General features: G+C 39.1%; 2 protein-coding genes across 2 annotated transcripts; both read left to right on the plus strand.

Annotated features, from left to right (window-relative positions):
- Positions 1–4,915: 4,915 nt before the first annotated feature.
- On the plus strand, positions 4,916–14,824 carry PHAX (phosphorylated adaptor for RNA export). Its single transcript, XM_085323215.1, has 5 exons — positions 4,916–5,084; positions 6,883–7,502; positions 10,677–10,797; positions 12,125–12,208; positions 13,878–14,824. The coding sequence occupies exons 1-5, from the start codon at positions 4,980–4,982 to the stop codon at positions 14,145–14,147; spliced, it is 1,200 nt and encodes a 399-aa protein (XP_085179341.1). The 5' UTR covers positions 4,916–4,979; the 3' UTR covers positions 14,148–14,824.
- Positions 14,825–16,153: 1,329 nt separating this feature from the next.
- Positions 16,154–21,248, plus strand: SPMIP10 (sperm microtubule inner protein 10). The gene is made up of 3 exons (XM_085323211.1): positions 16,154–16,365; positions 17,216–17,324; positions 20,982–21,248. The coding sequence occupies exons 1-3, from the start codon at positions 16,331–16,333 to the stop codon at positions 21,186–21,188; spliced, it is 351 nt and encodes a 116-aa protein (XP_085179337.1). The 5' UTR covers positions 16,154–16,330; the 3' UTR covers positions 21,189–21,248.
- Positions 21,249–21,844: the final 596 nt, after the last annotated feature.

Consider the following 21,844-nt stretch of genomic DNA (forward strand, 5'->3'; position numbering starts at 1 on the left):
GCCCTCTCGGGCGCTGCCCCCCGCCCTGGAGAGACTCAAATACAACGAAGCGTCTTTAAAGCCTCTAATCCTCCCTCAGTCCAGTCCCCCCTGCACAGGGGGGCAGCAGCAGAGCTAGTCCCGCCGTGTCCCCATTACCCACCCCGGGTGCGCCGCTAGGCTCTCCCTCGTACTTGCATCAGACAGGCTTTGCAAACGCGCAGCCCTCCCTGAGGGGGGAAGAAGGTAGGAAGGTCGCGGTGCTGAGGGGGGAATCTGGGGAAMCACAGCTACCACCCGTTCACCCGCGAAGTGACTTCATTAGCGGAGGTGAGAACAAATCTYTCCTTCACTTCGAAGAAGCAGAGCCTGTTTTTTTCAGGATGACACTAGAATGATGGCTGCACAGTTTCAAAGCAGAAGCAGCTCGATTCCTTTCTAAAATAGGATGGTGAAAATTAGGCAGCAAGTTCTCTGGGCCGCCCTGGTTATACCTCTCTTCAGCTAGTACCTACTGTTTTTTCTAGACAAGAATATTTTTCTAGCAACAGCTGGAAGATCTCTCATGCTTTCCACTCCAGGAGTTGGTAACTGATTCTCTTGCACTTAGTGAGCTAGAAAACATACAAATAAGAAAGTGAGTAGACAGAGAGGGGTTAGGAGAGCTCATGTTTTCTTTAGACTGTCTAAAGGAGGATCTATAGTTCTCCAATGGGTTACATAATTTATCTTTTGATTTTCACAGCTACACAGCTTTGCTTACTGGTAATAGTATTAACTATAATTTATTTGCCCTTTAAGAAAAGGTTGTTCAAGCAATTGYGTCAAATGAAAAGTATCTTTGGATAATATAACCAAATCAGTGCTCTAAAGTAGTCTGGCAAGGTTTGCAGGGAGAGGATTTTAATCTGAAAGTCTATTGCTAAGGTACTACATTAAGACTTTGCCTGACAGACTAGTCATGAGACAAATTATTTTTCTGTGGGCAGATCACTACATGGGAGCTCAAGAAACCTAGATTCTGTTTCTGTATCTTTCACCAATGTGTTTCACAACCTTGGGAAAATGACTTAAGCTCGCTATACTACATACGTACTCCACAGAGACTGACCTACTTTGTAAAACACCTAAGGAAAACTGCTGCATCAGAATGAACCATTATTCCTATTATCAATATCATATGAAAATATACACTCTGGTCTATAAAAGCAAGAAAAAAAATACTGTGTACTCGGTTCAATAGCTAAACTTGTCACTAGTATCATTACATGCAAGATTAAATTCTCACTTGTACATGAAAATTAGGTTTGGATACTATAAAACTGGTATCAAAAAGGCAGCAATTCATTTAAATAGGAGGGAAATACATAAAGAATCTTGAGCAAAAGCAACTTGAATGAGAAGTTAGCATGTATATCTTTCGATAATACTTTTTCTTCAGCAAGATGATGAAATGTTACATCTATCCACAGAAAAAGCATAGTCAAGAGAAGAGCAGTACAAGCTTCCTTCCTCTMCTTTGACATTGTGCCTTTACAACCTTGACCTCAGGAAACTGTCCTTAGGATGATACAGTGTATCAGTTTTCATAGCTATTTTTTCATTGTCGGTCTGCCGAGACTACCAAGAGGGTTCCAGCTGAAACTGGAATGACACCATCCATTTCTTTCACACAAGCCACCAAAAACCTGTCAGATAACAAGTTTCAATCACACCTGACCCACAGTGAACTTGTTTTGATCTAGTGACCCAGAAGTATAAAGCAGCTTCAAGTTGTTCTATCTCCTGTTAACTGTTACTCCTAATACAAACCTTATTCTTAAAAGGTTAATTTAGTATCTAAGATCAAATAGGTTCTAGTTGTCTGTACAGTATGCAGCATTTGATGAAGTGGGAACTTCAGCAGCTCCATCCATAGGTGCCTCAGAGAGAAACATGCTTTCAAAAGAGCACCTGATCCACTTAATTACAAGGCCTTTGTGGCCATAACCGTCATTCACTGGCACAATAAACCCYAGAAAGAACAGAAGCTCACAATTTTGTTTGAACCTGGCAAGATGCCTTGCAGAGATTATGAACTCAGATGACCCTACTGAAACTTCAGAGAGATCACCCTCAGAAAGTCTGATTCTGACACCTCTCAAAGGGATAATAAAAGACACTAGAGAGGTATACTACTGCATGTAGTTTTGTCACGAGACAGGTTTTCTTTCAGTGCTAAATACTGAGGTTTGGAACTCAGTACCTAGACAGAATATAGCTGATCTGGCCTGACAGACTTTGAAAGGTTGCACTGCTAATACATTTCATAATCTTGTGCACACCTTTATCTTTTCTGGATTATGTCTACGTATGCTCAAAGTAACRAGAAATGTGCAAGACGGCTTCAACTTGTAAATTGAATTCTAGCAAAAAAAAAAGTAGGACTGCCAAATGCTTAGCATGCTAACCGAGGCACCAAAGAACATGGTTTCTATTCCTAGCTCCTCCACAGATTTCCGCCATCGCTGTAAGTAATTATTTCCTCCAGCCATGACTACTTTACTGGTCATGCCAGAAAGTGAGGCAAAAACCTGGCACTGTGCCTGACTTGTCTCTCTTCTTCCATTTTGCCTCAGGCTATCCAAACAGTTCAGACTGACACTGTATTAAGTGGTGTGAAAATTCTTCTAGGAAGGACTCTGGGCCAAGTTATCTGCATCACACTGGGCTCTAATCTGTTATGTGGTACTAGCCATGCCAGTCATACCATTTTTGAACCATCCACTGTAGAATGGATGTAGATAAAGATGTGGTTAGACCTGCATAAAAGCTGAACCTAGGCCTGCACCTTCTCTTCCTGGTATGCCCAAGCCCATGTCTAAATTTAGGTATGCCTACAAAAACTACTCATGAAGCAGAAGTGTGAACTCAGGCCAATGTCTGAAATGCAGTACAGATACATCCTGTGCTTTTGTTCCATACCTGTAAAGCAGGAACAATAGCAGGAGAGCTTGGATAAAGCAAGACTGTGTATCAARAAGCTATGTAAGTACCTAAGCCTTAATGGGTCCACTTGGGGTGCAGAAGATTAAAACAAAAAGTGGACTACTGACCTCTAACTACTATATGATTTTTTTACTGTAATGCTACAGTATTAACTCATATTAAGCCTGATATTTTAGGTTTGTATTTATTAAAGTGAATTTCAGTGAGAAGAATTCTAATGTGCAGATATGGTGGCTGAAAATAGCTAAGTTCATTTGGCAGCACAYTCATGCTAGTCTGACAACTTGTATCACCCTGGATTTGGACTTGTTATGCCCACTAATGAGAGCACAGCTCAGAATCTGTGAAATTTAAAACTGGTCTCTAATMATTCTTCTGCCAAATGGGCAAAAGGGTTGCTCAAACTATCACTTGGACCAAAATTTTCAAGTAGACAGAAGAGGATCCATTCTAGTGATGCTCATGAAAGTCAGTAAGGGTATGCCCTCTTGTATACAAAAGTTTCCTTTCAGATATGTGTTTGCATACTACCTTCTTATGTAGTACATCCTGCTCTTGAGCACTGGTCCCTTCAATATTCAACAATGAAGCAGAACATTAATGGAAATAGACTCAGTCACCCGGGCAGAACTCTGCCAAAGACGGAAACCTCTGCATTTGGCTGGGGTTTAACTAAGTAGCTTATTAGTATAAATGCTTTTCTTGGGTGCCTTCAGTTTTCAGCATGCTTTTACAAAGGACTTGTCGTTGCATCTGCTGCTTACAACTGTCTCTAGTTCTGCATGTATTGTGATACACAGTGGGGATTAGTTCAGGACAGAGCCTACAATACTTCATCAATTTATATAGTGGCATTGCAACCACAAATCAACCCATTTTAAGATCCTCCTTGCAATAAAAGTGACCAGCAAATTGACATTCTGGAGCAACTAATATTAACAGTTTTTATAAGAGTAACATTTTGCCCTCAGTCTTCCTTTCTGATACAACATCTGAGATTGTATGGCTAACCTACCACGGCGATTTTGCTAAAATGATCTGCATGCTTACTCATGCAGTGGTTAAAGCAAACCCATATATCCCAATAAACATGATTTCCCTTGCAGGATTTCTGGCTCCTGCTGCACAGGTAAATGGAACAAACGATCATTTAACAGTTTCCTGAAAGGTCYCTCCTTTAACAGAACTAGCATTTCTACAGTGACAAGTTATCAGGGTAGTGAGGACTGGCMGAACTGCTGTTTCAGATCAGGTCACCCACAAGATAGGTGAAACAGCCCAGTATGATCCCATTTCTGGGTAACAAGTGGAGGCAATGAATGCTTAAAAAAAGCTCTGTGGTAGTGCTTTATAGACGGATGCAAAAACCACTTCTCTTGCTAGGATTTTTCTAATTTGGGTGATACAGGACAAAAACCACCATCTAAATATATGTCAAAGAAAGAGCAATACCTCAAGAATCTGTTGCAGAGATCAGAATGGGCCGTCTTACTACCTCRCTATGCAACAGCTTTTAATATGTTGCTTCTTGTGTTGATGAAAGTCGCTACGTGCTGTAGTGCCTCCAGCAGCAGGGCCCTGTGTAGGCCCTAACCACGGAGCACCGCTCCATGCAGACATGGGGTAAAGCAACCTAGCTGGATTTTTGTGTAAATTAACAAGGGATCTTGTTTTGTAGGCGCCCTTTTGTGCCACCTCGGCCATTTCCGTAGCGGCGGCGCTCAAGACGACGCGCSAAAACATCGTCACGAAACGCTGGCGCAGCATCGCGACAGCACCGCAACAAGATGACGGAGCCGCCACAGCACCCACAAGATGGCGGCACTACTCGGCGACGCGGCGCGCACCCCCGCCCCCCTTTCCCGCCCCCTCCCCGGCGGCCCCGACATGCACCGCGCTCTGCGCCATAGCTGCTATTGGCGGAGAGGCCCCGCGTGCGCGGGGCGCCCGGGCCGCGGCCACGCCCTCCTGGCGCCCGGGAGTCGCCGCGCTCCGGCGTTCGCGGCGGGAAGATGGCGCTGGAGGCGCGGCGCATGGAGGGCGACGTGGAGGACGGCGAGCTCTCYGGCTCGGACTCCGATATGGCCGGGGCCGGCTCTCCCGGGGACCCGCAGCAGGTGAGGGAGGGGAAGGCCGCGATGAGGTGGGCGCGTGCGAAGCGAGTCTATGGCTCCAGCGGTTGTAACGGCTCCAGCGGTTGTAACGGCTCCAGCGGTTGTAACGGCTCTCTCGGCTCTGGTTTCCCTCGCCGCCACAGCAGCAGGGCCGGCGCGCGGCCGGGAGCGGCGGCTGCGCAGCCCCTAGCAGCGGGGCGCAGAAGACGCAACCGGGAGAGCCCAGCCCTCCTCCCGCCTCCATCTTCCTCCTCCTCACACGCCTCGTCCCTCCTTTCGCGCTTGCTGCGCTGCCGGCCGGCCTTCCCCGCCCGCCTCTGCCTCCGTCTCGGCGCTGCACGGGGAGCTTCTCTCCTCCGCCGCGCGCACACAAGCACGGGAGATGGGCTGCAGGCCGGGCTCACAGCCCTCCCGTGTGCCCGGGATACCTGCCTTCGAGGGGCTGGGAGCCCCTGGGCGGTGCTCGCTCAGGAATGAGCTCCTTGCAGGCTTTCTCTGCCCAGCTGGGGAGGTGCCCGTGTCCTGCGGGAGGCGGCGCCCTGCTGGAGCCTAAACAACTGGGGTAGAAACGTCTTTCCTAAAGGATAATAGCTTTTTTTCGTGCCCTGGATCTGGGAACTAGCCTGTTTCTCTGATTCTTGTTTATTTTGGGAAACTGGTTGTTAGGGGGTGGGGAGCTTTTGGATTTACTAGGCTTTGGATTTGGTGAGCGAAGAAGAGCGTTCTGTGTTACAGTTGGTCGTTCCAGGAAAACTGTCAATAACATACTGCTTCCTCTTGAATTTAGAACTCTCTTGTATGTATCAGTTGCTAAAGAGATGTTTATTTTCCAGTGTCTCTTACAATTTTCATGTTAAGTTGCATTATGAAGTTATGTGAGGAACTTACGGTAGTATGAGGACAGGAAAAGACTTCAAAATATGATAAATCAGTGTATGACATTGTATATGTAAGAATTTTTACTTTATTTGGTTACTTCTGTTTATTTGTAATGGAGTTCTGAGATGTGTAGCACAAAAAATTAGGTATATATATTTTAATTTGTGGAGTTGTGAACAGCGTGCTACTATTTTGTGTTACTGAATACATTTTAACTTAAGAGACTTGTATTTCATAACGTGATAAAATAAGCTGAAGACTTCTGGTGTTCTCTTGCTAGTAGAAAAAGAAGGAAATGGTGTTATAATGTTGGTGAAAGAACATTAAAATTAAGGGACTTTATTTAACCCAACATTGAAAGAAGAGAACTATTTTTAAATATATGAGATAGTATAGAGCTTCATGATAGGAAGTCATTGGAGGAAAACTAGAATTATTAGTATGAAAATGCTTACTGTAGAATGGTGCAGAAGCATGACCCAAAGTTTTGTGCACTAGGAATAAGAATTCTGGGTTATGTTAACCATGGTGCTTTAACAGACAATGCAGCTTTGAGCAGGTTTGATTTTGGTGTTTTAGACTGCTAGTTAGAAAAGTGGGGAATTAGGCTTTCGTGAATATTCTTAGAGCAATGAGACTTAATTTTCTTAATCTAACTGTTAAGTCAAATTAGRTACTTATGCTATGTGTTTTCTATAGCAGCCATGCTCTTTCATGTGCAAGCATTCAAAATACAGAAGTTTCATAAGATGCTTCTGTCAACTGTAGCCATAAGATGCTTATAGAGGACTGTCCAGTCACATTAATCAGAATCAGTAATTTTTCTGTCCAACTATACACATTTTTGACATGAATTGTTAGCTCTTTTTTTTTTTTTTTTTTTACAGGAGTAATTGGATTAATGAATGTTTATTTCTTTCAGAAATCACATGATGGCAATAATCCAGTCAGACCTTTCCAGAGCATCATTTCATCTTGTGCGCCAAGTGTCCCTTATCGGACAACCAAAAGTGTGGACTCAAGTGATGAGAGCTTTTCTGAATCTGATGACGACAGCTGTTTGTGGAAACGAAAACGGCAGAAATGTTCCAGCCTTCCTCCTGCTAAATCTGAGCCTTTTCAGTTCACCCAGAGCCAGCAAAAACAAACTCTTCCAGGTGGTAAGAAGGTCAACAATATCTGGGGAGTAGTGCTTCAGGAGCAGAGTCAGGATGCAGTGGCTACTGAACTTGGAATTCTAGGGATGGATGGTAGTATTGACAGAAGCAGACAGTCAGAGACTTACAATTATTTATTGGCTAAAAAGCTAATGAAAGAAGCTCAGCAAAAGGAAGCAGAGACTTTAGATAAAGAGTTGGATGAATACATGCATGATGATAAGAAAACATTACCAATAGAAGAAGAAAATGGACATRGTTTTCTCAAACGGAAGCGGCCTGTAAAAGCTAGATTAGGTGAACGACAAGAAATGAATTATAAAGGAAGGTATGAGATAACAGAAGAAGATTCTGAGGAAAAAGTGGCAGATGAAATTGCCTATCGGTGAGTTTAATACAGTATTTCTTCCTTAGATATTGGAAAAAAGGTTTTTTACAGCTAAATGTTATGTTGTACCAGCTGTGAAACATGAGTGCCTTGGGCATATTTCCAGAATCCTATCATAGAAATGTAGCATCACAGCTGGTACCTTGTAGAAAACCTCCAGTAATGCTGTCTAACATCTCTGATACCATTTTCAGTTAGTTCTGAAGCAATGCATTTGACAAAGTCTAAAAGCTTTACATGTGGAGAGTTAAAATACCCTGAATTTTCTTGGAAAAGATCTACCAGAACAGTTTGCTTACTTGAGAGCACTGGCAAGGAAAAACACTGTTTTTTTCTGGCATAAATTGAGCAGTGGCTTTTCTAGATAAAGCTGTATTACCCCATGATGAAAAATGTGGATTTGAAGATGGACAACAATGAACACCTGCTGTGATCTCCGTGAGAAAGTGAATGTTACAGATCTTTGAGGTTATACATGACTTGACCTGTGTAGAGATTTGGAGAGCACAAATCCTGAAATTCAGAGGTTCTTTACATACATGAAACATAGCAGCAAAAAGGTTTCTTCAGACACTTGTTTTAACTCTGGGCTGTGCCAAGCTTAGATGCCAATATTGAAATACAGTTTTGTCTCTTCTGTTGTGAAATTGCACTGCAGTTCTGTGGTAGTTTATGCCAGCCTATGGCTGGATTACCAAACTCCTGCCATTCACACACTCACTGTTGCCTGCTTTTTTTTTTGCAGAGTCTAGTATTTAAATAACTTACACTGAGCCAGATTGGACTTTGGCTGTCTTTTTCTTTTTTTTCTTTTTTTTTTTTTTTTCCTTGGGGCAGGGGAGGTGTGTTGAGGGTTGTTTTCAGACAGGTTAGCGTGCAGAACCAGTTAGCTCCACAATTCCTTTCAGCTGGCACTGGTAGCACTGGATTAATGCTGTTGAACGTCACTGTGGTCATTCTTATTTAGAGTGACTTAATCTGACGGTCTTTTTTCAATAGATAAATTACTCATAACAGCTATGTGCAGGGGACAAAATTGAGGGTTACATAGGGAATAAAGGTTACAACACTTACTAATATTTAGATCGGTCGGCAAACCAAATTTTTAGTTAGATGGCATTGTTAATGTGTAACATGTGAAACTTGGTATTTCCAGAAACCAAAATTAATACTGTGATTAATGCTGTTAGCTGCTCTTAGTGGCCTCTCATTTCTGAGTTTGAGAATTTACAGCTTGTCACTTGTAATAAACTAATCTTAATGAAGCTCAGTAGAACAAAGAGACAAATATAGAAGCCTTTTTTTTCCTGATTCTTAATGCTTAGCTGTTCTGAACTGGATCAATAGGATTGTGGTTATACAGATAGCCATGTTGCTTTTAAGGTGTGCTGTACCATTTATACCCAAATAACCCTCTTCTTGTGATGCCCACACAGGGAACTGAAGTCAAGGAGCCTTCCTAACTGTTTTGTGCCATTTTTTCCCCTCATCTTGTTCCATTCCTGTTGGGCTGCGCATCTTGGTGTTAAGGCATATATGGAAGGGTTGTGTGCAGGGGCAGAATGAACACTAGGTGGAGAGGTGACTTTAAGACTGGCACTACTACTAACAAAAGTTAACAGTTTAACCAAATTAAGGAATCCTGTGAGGGGGAATTTCTTCCCTGTGAGAGTGACAGAGCCCTGGCACAGGTTGCCCAGAGAGGTTGTGGAGTCTCCTTCTCTGGAAATCTTCAAGGCCTGCCTGGATGCAACCCTGTCTACCATGCTCTAGGTGACCCTGATTGAGTGGGAAGGTTGGACTAGATGATCTCCAGAGGTCCCTTCCAACCTTACCCATTCAGTGATTGATTCTGTGATTCTGGTTATGCTAAAGTTYTCAGTGTCTTTGAGAAACATTTCCCTTTCCTCCAATGATTCATAATTTGTAATTCAGTCCTGTAAATATTTGAAATGGCTTTTAACTTCCAATGCCTAATAGTTCATTGAACTCAGTGAGATTAATCCCAAAGTATAAAGCTTTTGCATGGTTAGGACAATTGTCGTTAAAATACGAATTTTAATATTTGATTTGAGGTAACTTTAGTCATAAAACTGAAGCAGCTGAAGCTAGCCTGGTTGTTCCTTATATAGTTGATAATATAAGTGCTGGGAGACYTTTTATTATACTATTGTTGCAACACATGCATTTTTGTAGCGTGGTAATGCTACTTTTGATGCTCCTAGGTTCCATGGTTTTCAAGAAACTTTGATGGTTGATGGAAGGGGTCTGTTAGTCCCCAGAGTTTGACACTGCTGAGCTATAATGCTTAAAACTCTGCATCTTTGTCATTAAAATATGAGAATTTAGAGTATTAACTCTTGCTCTGGAAAAGCTGTTTTGATTTGTGGACTTATGCTTTTTGTCCAGTGGAAGTACAGATTTCTGCACAGTGAATTGAGGCCATAAAAGCCTCTCCCTTCATGCAGAATGAGGAAAGTTTCTGTTCCAGGACATCATTACTAACAAAATAATGCAATTTAACTCAGTAATGCTGTGGGCCTTTTGGGGGGKGGGGGGGCTTCCATTCCCATATGATAGGTTATCATAGATTATCCAAGAGACTTGTTTCTTTTATTATTATTATTATGTAGACCTGTCTGAATTGCACAAGATATAGAAGAGCTGTTCACTCACTGTAGCTTCCAATTAATTTTTGATTTAACTGTAAAGGGTGCTGCCATTTTAGTTAAATGCAGATTGTTTGTAACTAGCCTAAACTTTGCATTTGATGTAACCTAACTTCCTTGCTCACTTCATGCTCCCAAAAACTTCTTTGTGTAATTAGTTTATTTTGCACAGCAGACTGTAACACTGTATTTTCAGAGGTTTGTACAGATCCTTGCCATTTCTCGTTTGGTTTAACTTTTCACATGTTAATAGAAGGGAAGACAATCACTCAATTTTTATTGAAACWAATTATAAAAATGCATACAAATTACAAAAATGCATACTATATATATCATTGTCTCTTGGAAGCTCAGGATTTTGAAAGTAAACTTAAGATGCCAGTTGAAGCACACTGAAATGCATTCTATCCCACAGAATAAATTATTCATAATGTTCCACGGTCAATTTTACTTGACGTTCTACTAACTGTAAATATACTTTTTCTCTCCTCCCTCTCAAAAGGCTTTGTGAACCAAAGAAAGATTTAATTGCCCGAGTAGTGAAAGTAATTGGAAAGAGGAAGGCTATTGAACTGCTTATGGAAACAGCTGAAGTGGAACAAAATGGTGGACTGTTCATAGTGGTAAGAAAGATACGATATTGTGGGTTTGGTGATTTTTCTACTTGCAGAATACTTATGTAATACTATTGCATAACTTTTATGCTTGAGAGGTTTTTGCAGGTTCCGTTCATTCATTTACTTTTACCTCTCCAGGACTCTTGCCTGAGCCATGAAAATCATTTAACAGTAAATGCTAATGTAATCTTCCAGCAGGGCTTGAGTAAACAGTGAGTTGAATGAATGTGGAAATTGTCCAAGTCTTTGGGCTAAAATCAATAGCTGATTTCAATAACATTTCATTTACCTTGCCTTGGGACTTTTCTTTCCACAAACTAAAAGTACTGGACTCTAAAGCTTGAATAAAAGCTTGTAATTTTAGGATCCAGGTGTAGCATCTGGCCAGATTAATTCAATAAGCTAGGTGGGTGTTGACATCACTGACCTATTTACTATGTTAACCAGCATGCCATCGGAAGTCCAAATGTACTATGCATTACTAATGTCACGTTTGAAAAGCAACATTTGAGAGGTAACCTGTAAGCTTTAATATTGGACCATTGACTATAAAATTCATCTTGTGTATCTGAAGAGCAAAAGTTAGTACTGATTTCTGTTACAAGTCATAATAAAAATACTGTACTTACTGGTTAGGTTATCAAATTCTGCATATGTTTTTGTTAAATGATGAGCTTCAGTGCAGGGGTTTTTTAAAAAAATGGGAAGGGAATCAGTAAATACCTTCAGGCACTTGCATGTTTGTATATATATGTGTATATATAGTTCTATCATCAAAAAAAATTCAGCTAATGACTTCTGTTAAAGCAAAAATAGTCTTGAAGGATTAAGATATTTATCAACAAGTATTTGCCAAGGAGATGAAAGAATACAACTCCTAGTGGCACAGATTAATTGGCTGAAAATCAGAGTATTTGAAAGGCAAATGAAGTATGCTGTTTTTCTTGGCTGGGGATTTACTAGGCTGATAAAAGAATATGGTGTCTAGTATTGCAAGAATGTGCTTTAAAATTGAACTTTCTTGTTCTTAGAACTTTTGAGATGTATTTTATTTTGTTGTGTAACACAAAGGTATCTCCTTTAATACRGTATCAGGGCATTGAAGTAACATACACTTCAGTTTTATTATAGAGAGATGACTGTTGACCTTCTTTTAACTGATTRGTCACAAACAAAAACTAACCAGGCTTGTTCTGATGTAATATCTAACAAAACAGAGCTTAGATTTCTGAATTCTGTCTCAGTACAAAGCATTGTTGTAGATGATGTTTCTATATCAACACTTGTAATTAAAGCAAGCTTAAAATATTAATTTACACTTTCCCTTATGAAGAATGGTACTAGAAGAAGAACACCAGGGGGAGTTTATTTAAACCTGCTGAAGAACACACCTAGCATCAAAGAACAACAAATCAAGGTAAAATCATCAAATGATAACTGATTGTCAAAAGTAAATTTTGKTTTTTTTTAAACTAGAAATGTTCTGGTGGAATTCTTTCCATAACTTTTAGCAGGTTTAACTCTGTATTTCGAGGTAAGAATATTTCAAATACACCAACTTTTCATATTAAAAAATATTAGCAAAAAAATATTTCGCAAATTGCCATTTCTACTACACAAAGAGAACACTTTTTATGTATGTTGCCAGCTGCTCTGACTGCCCACCAAAAACAATATAAAAAAACCCATGCTCTCACCTGTCCAGGGATGCTGTATCTGTAGCGCCTGAAGGAAATCTTATTTTCTCCTTGAKTTGTGCCTGCTGTTGTATTTTCCCCTCTGGAGCTCAGCCTCATTGTATGTGGACTGGATGGTGCCCTCTTAAAACAAGATTTTTGTCCTATATTCATTGTTGCAGCTATAGCATTAGGCTGTACTTCCACTTAAGTCAGATTCTGGTTTGAACCTAGACTTTCTTGCTCATTGGCCAAATCTGTGGTGTTCACCACTTCAGTCTGGTGAGCTTATAAATATTRCAGCCTTTCTTTTTATAATATGAAGTAATCTGAGATAATGTTTTCTGCATTCTATTGAGACAAGTTTTGTTTTTTTCGTGCTATTTGCCACTTCATAGATCTTCAAAGAATGACTCATTTCACTTGTATTTGGGTATTCTTCACTCTGCAGATCATCCTAGCATCTCATTTTTTGAATTGAGAGAGGAATCAGCATAAATTATGATTGCCTGTAGTATATTTTTGAAAACTTTGGTGGCTTACAGAGCTTGCACGAAGTTGTGAGTTTGATCAGTCTTTGCCCCATCTCAAAAACACCCAAAACAAACAAACAAACAAAATCAAAAAAGCTCTTCCACCTGCCTTTGTGTTTGAGTTCCTCATTCTTCTCTTGCTGATATTGGAAAGTGGTTTTTAATGAGGCAACATTTTCCACTATGTACATCGTTTGATGTACAGAATGAAACAGGAGTCTATGGAAGAAATACATACTTCTGTCATCATAGAGATTGTCRTATGCACAACTCTCCCAGATTTGCATGTCTTTAATGTTTGACTTAGCAGCTTTTAGTGAGGGAGAAAAAAGCTTTAATATTTTCCATATGCAGTTTTTAATAAACTACGTCAGAAAAAAATCATGTAGCAACACTTAGTTCRGCTGCATGATCTGCCCCTTAAAATGTAGAGGAAACTTGTAACAGTCGTATTTTACAGTAGAGAAAATGAGGTTCACATCTTTGACAGTAAAGATAGAGACTTGGACTCAAATTTCAGTTCTGGAGGAAAGTTTGTTCAAGGTGTCATAGAACCTTTTGGCCCTATTTTCTCTACAGCCTACCCCCATGAATTTTTTTTGCAACACAGAATAAAAAAACATTTCTTAAATGTGCAGTTACATGATGGTTTGAAATTGAGAAATTATGTAGCTGTAGAACTATTCATTTTTCTTAAATGCGATAATATATATTTTGGCTAAATATTGTTAGCTAACATTAAATAGCATTAAATATTGATGTTATTTGTAGTAAAAAGGTGGCTAAATATCTAGAGATTTTTTTTAAAAAAAATTATTTATGTTTTATTTGGCAAGCACTACTAAACTGAATATGCCGGCCTTTTTCTTTCTTCAAGGAAATCTTCTATCTGGAAAACCAAAAGGAGTATGAAAACAAAAAGGCTGCTAAGAAGAGGAGAATACAAGTTCTAGGGAAGAAGATGAAAAAAGCCATTAAAGGGCTTAACCTGCAAGAATATGATGATGCATCCCGAGAGACTTTTGCTAGYGACACAAATGAGGCTCTGGCTTCTCTGGATGATTTGCAGGAAGGACATCATGAAGCAAAGATGGAATCCGAAGATGTTATTGAGATTGATAATGCTCATGATTTGGAGATCTTCTAGCTCTCAGTGTACTTGTTAACAAAGTTTCTGTAAAATATATTAAATCAACTTTTTGTTATAATTCCATGACTTTTTGTTTTCGTAAGTTGCAGAAATATGGGAAACACTTGATGCTAAAGAAAATGACATAATTCTTCACTAAGTTTAACACTGTGAAGGATGTTATTTGTCCTRTTGTTTGCTGTGTCCTCAAAAATTTTTAAGGTTTTCTAGATAACAGCTCTACTTCACCGTGTTTGTTCCGTAGGAACTTTTTTTAGCCACGTTAAGTTTAGGAAATAAGGCTGTGTTCTAACCAAATGCATCATATTTAATCTGCTGAAGTTAAAGTTATGAAAAGTAATGATCAAGTAGGGACTGCTAATTGTGGTTGGGCAGAAACTTAACTGTATTAAGTTTTGGCATAAAAGATCCTGTGTTCTTGATGTGGCAGTGTATTGACAAAACAGCAATATTTGTAATATGAAGACCTGTAAAAGCAGATAGATTTCTGAAACAAACTAAATTTTAATAGTGAATGACCTCTTAATAACAACCRTGCGAATAAGCGCTATCAAGCAATGTATGTTGTAAACCACTACTGCAGGTTTTAATCCTTCATACTATAACAGTTGTTTGAGCTTCCTACCTGTTCTGTCTAAGCTTTTTCCATACTTAATACAGACAACTTGAATAGATCTTTTTGTTCTGAATCAATCGTAATGGAACTCTTTGAGTCGTTAGACTGTACTAACTTGTATTCCCCTCAAGGGTGTATTTGCTCAAGAGCCTGTATGCAGGTATAAATCCTTTACCTTGCAGTTCTTGTTTCCGTGCTTCTTCCTCCTGTATGCAGTAGGAATAGTGTAAAACTCAGAAATTCTAAAGTTTTTATAAACTGACTCTTTTGAAAACAACAGTATACAGGAGGGAGATAATTTTTACTTGAAGCAGAAGACTTGCATAGTTTGTAAGTTTTGAAGATAACTTCTATGTTGCCCATTGTTTTGGGAGGGTAACAAAAGAATCTGAGACATTGATAACATGTATGATGTCTAAAATACTTTGTCCCTAATAAGTTGTGTTTTCTGTGAATTTTGTGCTTTATTTTCCAGTATAAAATATTTCTGAAATACTAATGAATGAATTCACTTTCAACTGTGATGACAGACTTCTGCGCATAAGTTTTGCTTACCTGGGAGTCCTTGGATTTCAGAAGAGAAGTGTGTCACTGGGAACTTTTAATGTAATTACAATATTGAACAGTTCGGTACTCTCATCAGCTGGTATTTACTAAAGCATGTGGAGAAAGGACTCTTAAATTTAGAGCATATTCCATTATATGCTTTACTAAATCAAATTTATTCGAGAGTTTTGACCTTTCTGCATCTTTCTGTTAATGTGTTTGAATTCCCTATTATTAAGAAGTTGTTCATCAGCTGTGAAGCATGTATTTGCTGGAGTGTTTCCTGCCACTGAAGTAGCAAAAGGTTTTGATTTTGATTATCTTTCCTAGCAAAGCTGTGATGATCAGCTTACTAAACTGATTCGTCTGTAAAAAGGAGACAATTTTTGCACCATTTGGTTTGGGACTGTAGCATTTGCTACTGGCTTTGGGAACCCCTTATCTCCTAAAATTCTTCTAGATACTGTCAGCATTTCTTTTTATATTATGTAATTTGCTGCTAATGAGGACTGTATTTTTGTAATTATTAGGGGKTTTTTTTAGTGTTGATTTCTGACATAAAGTTTACTGGAACAGTGTATGAAGTCCTTCTCTAACAAAGAGGATTATGCTGAATGTATCCAGTATTCCAGTGACTGACTAAATGACCTTTGACTACCTTAAGTATTTTCTCTCTCTCTCTCTCTCTCTCTCTCTCTCTTTTTTTCTTTTTTTACTTTCAACATGGTCCGTGCAAAAGGAATAGGGGGTTGTGTTCTTCTTATCGAAAAGATTGCATTAAGCAGCAACCATTTTGGTGTAGTGCTGTGGCCAACCTTTGAGTTTGCTGGGGGAGTCGCAGGGCTGAGCTTCCCTTGTGCGCAGCCTGGCCCCAGCTTCAGCCCTGGTCTTTGGGCTGCGCGTTGCCGTGCTGGAATGCGTCTGCGTCGGCCCGGCAGCGCCTGTGTCACAAAAGCCGCGTGCGAGGCAGTCCTGGAGCTGAGAGCCCTGCGCCCTGGAGCCTCGTGCTGCAGCTACCATGGCTTCCAAAGGGGCAGATGCAGATACGCGAGGGTGAGAAAGAACGCGTGGCTTCYTATGTTCCTTGTCTGATTCTCTTGTCTGCACCTGACTGAGCTTGCTGGAAGGTGTTGACTGGGACATTGGTGATCATCATCATCTTCATCAACTTTCCTCTCTCCCCCTCTTTGTTTTCCTCTGCTAAGTCTACCAGGGAATAATAAGCAGGAAGGGTAGAGATTTTTCTCTTACAGTTCCCGCTTACATTGGGCCTGATGAGTCTCTCCTGAGTTGGTACTGACAGTTAGCAGCCCTGTAGTGTTAGTCATCCCTGGCTTTTGACCAAACTGGACTATGGAGGCTGTGCTCTAGCTAGGAACTGGTATTCCTGGCTCTTAGATTTTAGTAGTTGATGTTTTACAGACCAAAATGTAAACAAAGTATTCTTTTGTTCCTAAGAGTTTTCTCTGGTGAGCATCAAAATTACTACAAATGCGGACTCTATACTGCCAGGATGAATATCACTTCCCCTCTCTTAAGCTATAAGTGTCTGTAAAGCGAGCTGTATCATGCCTGAAGCAGGTAGTGAAAATGACAGAAGTATGCTTTAATTTGAAAATGTAAGGCTTGTTTGTGAGCAATTTTGTTTTTTTCTCTCTCTTTTTTTTTTTCTTAAGTCCTAAATTCAGGTAAGAAACCAAATGCTTTTTAGTATCACAGGAAAATTGAATGGTGTTTTATTTATATGATTCCGTTTTGCAATGGATCGTGAAAGGATTGTCACTTTAATTAGTGTTGAAGATTCTCCTTCCCCCTCCATATACATTAGAGTCTCATACAGTAACTAGTTTTCCTTCTCAGACTTTATCAGATGATCTCATTAAAATGTGTCTGTGTCCTCCAGGCTTGTTAACTGCCATTTGCCAAAATTCTCAAGCAAGCACGGAATGATCCCAGAGCTTTATGTGATGCCTTGGAAACAAGATATGAAGAACAGGAAGTTAATTTTAAAGGTAGTGAGACCAGGAGTTGTTTTCCTACTGTATGCTGCTTAATAGTTGTTTCGTTCCTCAAAGAGCTGAGCATCTGCAGCAACTCATGGAGTTCAGGTCCAGAAATTATGCCACGCAGCAATGTTTTTGCTATTCTTTCTGTACCATCTTGATGCTAATGACAGGATGTTCTGTTCTGAAGCTTAAACTCTCTAAAACATGTCTAAATCTTTTCTTGTTTCTCTTAATTTTGTCTATATAATTCTGAAAAATCCAAACTAAAACACTTGCTAGCATCCTTTTAAATTACATTCTTCTCTATTATAATAGTCACTTTGCAAAGCATTAGTGTTTACTTAAGATTATCTTCCTGCCTGTGTGGGGTTTTTTTTGTTCTGTTTTTTTGGTTGACCCATTCAGGAAAGTGCTAACAAATCAGTCAATTAGAGCACAAGCATGTAGGGTACAACTTGAACTGGATTCTGAAATGAAGGGATACAGAGGAACAGTTGTAAACAGTACAACTTCCTGCTTTTGAGAAAAGCAGTCAGCAATAATCCAATGTTTTAGAAATAATGAAGTATTCAGAAAATTTTAGGGAATATCTTGCAGTAAAGGTGAGAGGAAGTGAAGAAAAACTGAGCAGAAGCATTAGGTATTTGAGCAATATTGTGAAGGTATGAATTACCTCGGTTATGGATAAAGGAGTCTTAAATGGTAATRCCAGAGTTATGGAGCATCAAGGCAAATGTGAAATCTGACATGGAAAAATAAGTGRAGGAGATGAAGATGGGTTTTAGTGTGTTTCTGTTCAAACTGTTTTGCTTGATTTCTTACTAAAAAAGCCAAGCAGCTGCAAGGTTAGGGTAGACTAACTTCTGCAATAGGCTAGAGAAGAGTGCACCTCTCAGTTTCATTATTAGTGCTATTAATGCCTAAGTAATTATTGATATAAATTAATACTAATGCTATTTATATCTGTTAATACTAATAATATTAATTAAAAAGCTTCTTAATGAGAAGGAAGTAGCCTGAATGGTGGAAGAGAGCCAAAATTAAGCTATTAGAAGGTTCTCTGTAGCCCATAATTAGAGGTAGAAAGAAAATGACGGAGAAAAAATATTAGGGAATATCTATCAAGACACTGTAGGAATGTGGTAATCAATACAATATCAAGTCTGATACTTAGACCAAGGATAGTTGACAGGATAGAGGCCAGAATTAGCAGAACTACTTTGCTTTGTTTTGTTAAAAGGTTTCTGTGACGTTGTCAAAAAAAAAAACCAGGAAAATATTTTTGTGAGAAAAATCAGAGTTRCTGAGGCAAGAAAAAGAAAAATACTCCCCCACCATTTTAAACATTTTGAATAGCATGTATAGTGGTAATGTTTAGCAAATTAACAATCAGTGAATTATTATTTATGGAGCTGAAATCTTCTGAGGATAAAGTGATGACAATTCTTAACGCTTCCTTTTCCCTGCTTCAGATTCCATTTTTTTCAGGATAGAAGGACATCTACAAAAATTGCCAACTCCTTCCTCTTCAATTTAATTGAAAACAAAACAGTAGTAATTCAAGTTTTTAGAGGATTATGTTTACATATATAAAATGTGTACACACACATGCACACTTTGTACAAAAATGCACCTAGCAGAATTTATTGAACAGTTGTGACAGCAATAATCTCTGGCAGAAGAGCAGAAGCTGAAATTGTTAACTTTGTGCACTGTTTCAGTGAATTCCTCTGGGACTAATTGGACCRTGACTCCTTTGTCACGAGAAACAGCTAGGTACAGAAATGTCCAACTTCCCAAAAGAGACAGCGGGTCACATAAACAGCAATACTCATTCAGATAGATTTGTTGAGGACTGGTTAGTGTCAGRAAAATCTACTGAGAGCTGGAGAGGGAGAGGAGGGGGAAAACAGCAATGGTGAGATATAAACATGATGGAGAAGGTGAAGAAAAAGTTATGTTAATTATGACACCTGCTATTATGGAGGAATTGAACTCCTGTTGTTTGTCAGAGTATAGCCAGCATGGAAAGGTGGACTGGGCAACTGAGAAAACATGTTCTTCAGAAGCCTGTTTCAAACTATCGTAATTGGCTATGGCAGCACTCATTACTTATCCCTTTAACTTCTGATGTCCTTCATGCAGCTCTTGCTCTGACATGTGAAAAACAATAATAATTTGTTTTTTCTTTCACTCTTGCTTTTTACATGTCTGGAAAAGTTTGCCAGAGGTGCTCCTTTAAAGTTCAAAATCTCTTGATGCAAGGAGGCTTCAGTAAATATGGGCTTATTAGGTATCCCTCTCTTATTCCTRTTTGTCAGCAACAGTTCAAAGATGCAGGCCTGTATCTGAACCGCTGGTCCTTCAGTGATTCTGATAATACCCAGTCTTAGTTTTGCATCATAGTACACTTAAAGGATTCAGCAAGCTGGCAGAGAGAGGCGAAGCTTGCAATTTTCTAGGACTACCTCTTTGATTCAGTAGGCAGCTGGTGAGCGTRTTGTACACAGTGGGAACCTTTGTAGGAGCTATGGCATCGTGATAATTTGGATTTACTGCATTCTATCTTATCCATGGTCTGCTAGGCCTGGGAAATGCTTGCAGAACAATGTTTCCCAATTTATGGAAAGGACATTTTTAAAGCTTTCTCACCTCTTTATCTGCAATGCTGGTAGATGCCACTTTTTCTWAGATGTGGAAGAAAGAGGGAAGGCTCAGCTATTATAGGTATAGTATGTCCTAGCCAAAAATACTTCCAGAAAAAGAAAYATCTAGAGCTAAATACTGATGACCAATGAAAATGAGAAAAACACRTCTGGAGTCCTATAAGGGGACACTAAACAGGTAATTATCCAAGACACTTCCTTTGAGATCAAAGTTGGTCATTTTTGGTTTCAGCCTAGATATTTGGGGGGGGGGGTAGAATTAAGGCAGAATAACAAGTTTTTTATCATTACGTAGGAAAAAAAAGTTTTTTACCTTAATCATTACAATGCTTAATTATGTTTGAATATATTAGCATTCATGTTTAAAAAATGCCCATGTTAGTTCTCATTCAGGAGAGAATTCTTTGSAAAGAAATGAATTAAACAATGTCCAAATTCATATTGTGATTCATTTTCTTTAACTGAGGCCAAAATTCTGTCAGTATTCTAATWAGTATGTGATTTCAGTTGCTACTCCCGTGAACAAAGTGATCCCAGCAATGTGTAGTTTTACACAGAGACCTAATAACTACTACAATTAACCTAAATATGCAAAGCATAGAATTAAAATTTGTTCAATTTAAATAGGCTCAGATTGTCTGACTACATAYGTATTTATGAATGTGTTATATTTGCATACTTCAAAAGGTATGCAGATCAGCTGATGATGAATTCTCATTTCTCTAAAGGAACTAACCGGCTGTGTACGCAATTCCAGGGTATATACTCTTTAAGTGCTGACTATACATTTTTTAAATATGTGCTAATAGAGGATTCTTTGAAAGGTATTGCCCAAGTTTTTTCCAAAATTTTCTTGTAATTTGSCTCAAATTTACATTTGTTGTATTTTTTTTTTCAAACAATCACACTTTTTTATAGTTATTACTTTATCCTTATTGTTAGCACTAGATGGAGTTTTTCATTGACAGCCTTTAACTACTGGAATTTCTTTATTCAGCATGCAGAACTTGCTGGAATATATGCTGGAGCTCTAGAAGATAGTCTCTTTTTGGAGCACCGRGAAAGACTTTGCCATGGAGAAGAAAGAAAAAGCCTACAAGAAAAAATGCCTCCAGAGATGTTGATTGCTGATATCCCCATATATTCTCATTTATCCAGATACCAGTCATCTGTGATTGCTCTTGCATGCAGGAGAAAACTCTGACCTGCTTTTTCTCCTTATGCTTACAGTCAGGTTTAAATTGCATATAAGACTAAATCAAACYATTCTGTGAACTCTTGATTTTTTTTTTTCTTTTTAGAGAGTAGTCAAAATAATTGCTTTAAAATTTGACCAGCTGTCATTGATRAGAGATATAAGAACCTAAAATATTTTGGACTCAAGGTTGTGGTTGGAAAGCAGAAAGTACGTGTAGATAGGTATGTTTCTGAAGTAGAAGCAAAGCCTGGGATCCTTTTCAGCTCTTTACTGGTTTCCAAGATATCAGTGGCAGCACAATCCCTTATCRTCTCCTCTTTCCTTTTAAAGTCCWTTTTTCTTTTTTTTTTTCTTTTTTTTCCTTTCCCTCCTCCTTSTCCTTCTGGAGATGATTTTTATGAGCCACCTTACCTCTTTTTCTGTTTAAGCAGTACTTCTATTTCTCTGTTTAACTCAAACATAAATAACACATTTTTGAAAGATAGGCAGCGAATACACAGTTCTGCAGTACCAGCTTCTGGAAATTGTCCAACCCGTATTGCTTTAGCTGTTTTGTTTGTCTCTAACGCCTCTGTAGTGAGAATGAATTGTTCCCAAGTGTACTATAGTGAAGTAAGATTTTCATTGTTGGTGGAAGGAAGAATTTCTGGTCTGCAGTCACK

Source organism: Rhea americana, unplaced genomic scaffold (genome assembly GCF_003343005.1).
Source record: "Rhea americana isolate MKP2758 unplaced genomic scaffold, rheAme1 scaffold_83, whole genome shotgun sequence".
Classification (NCBI taxonomy): Eukaryota; Metazoa; Chordata; class Aves; order Rheiformes; family Rheidae; genus Rhea; species Rhea americana.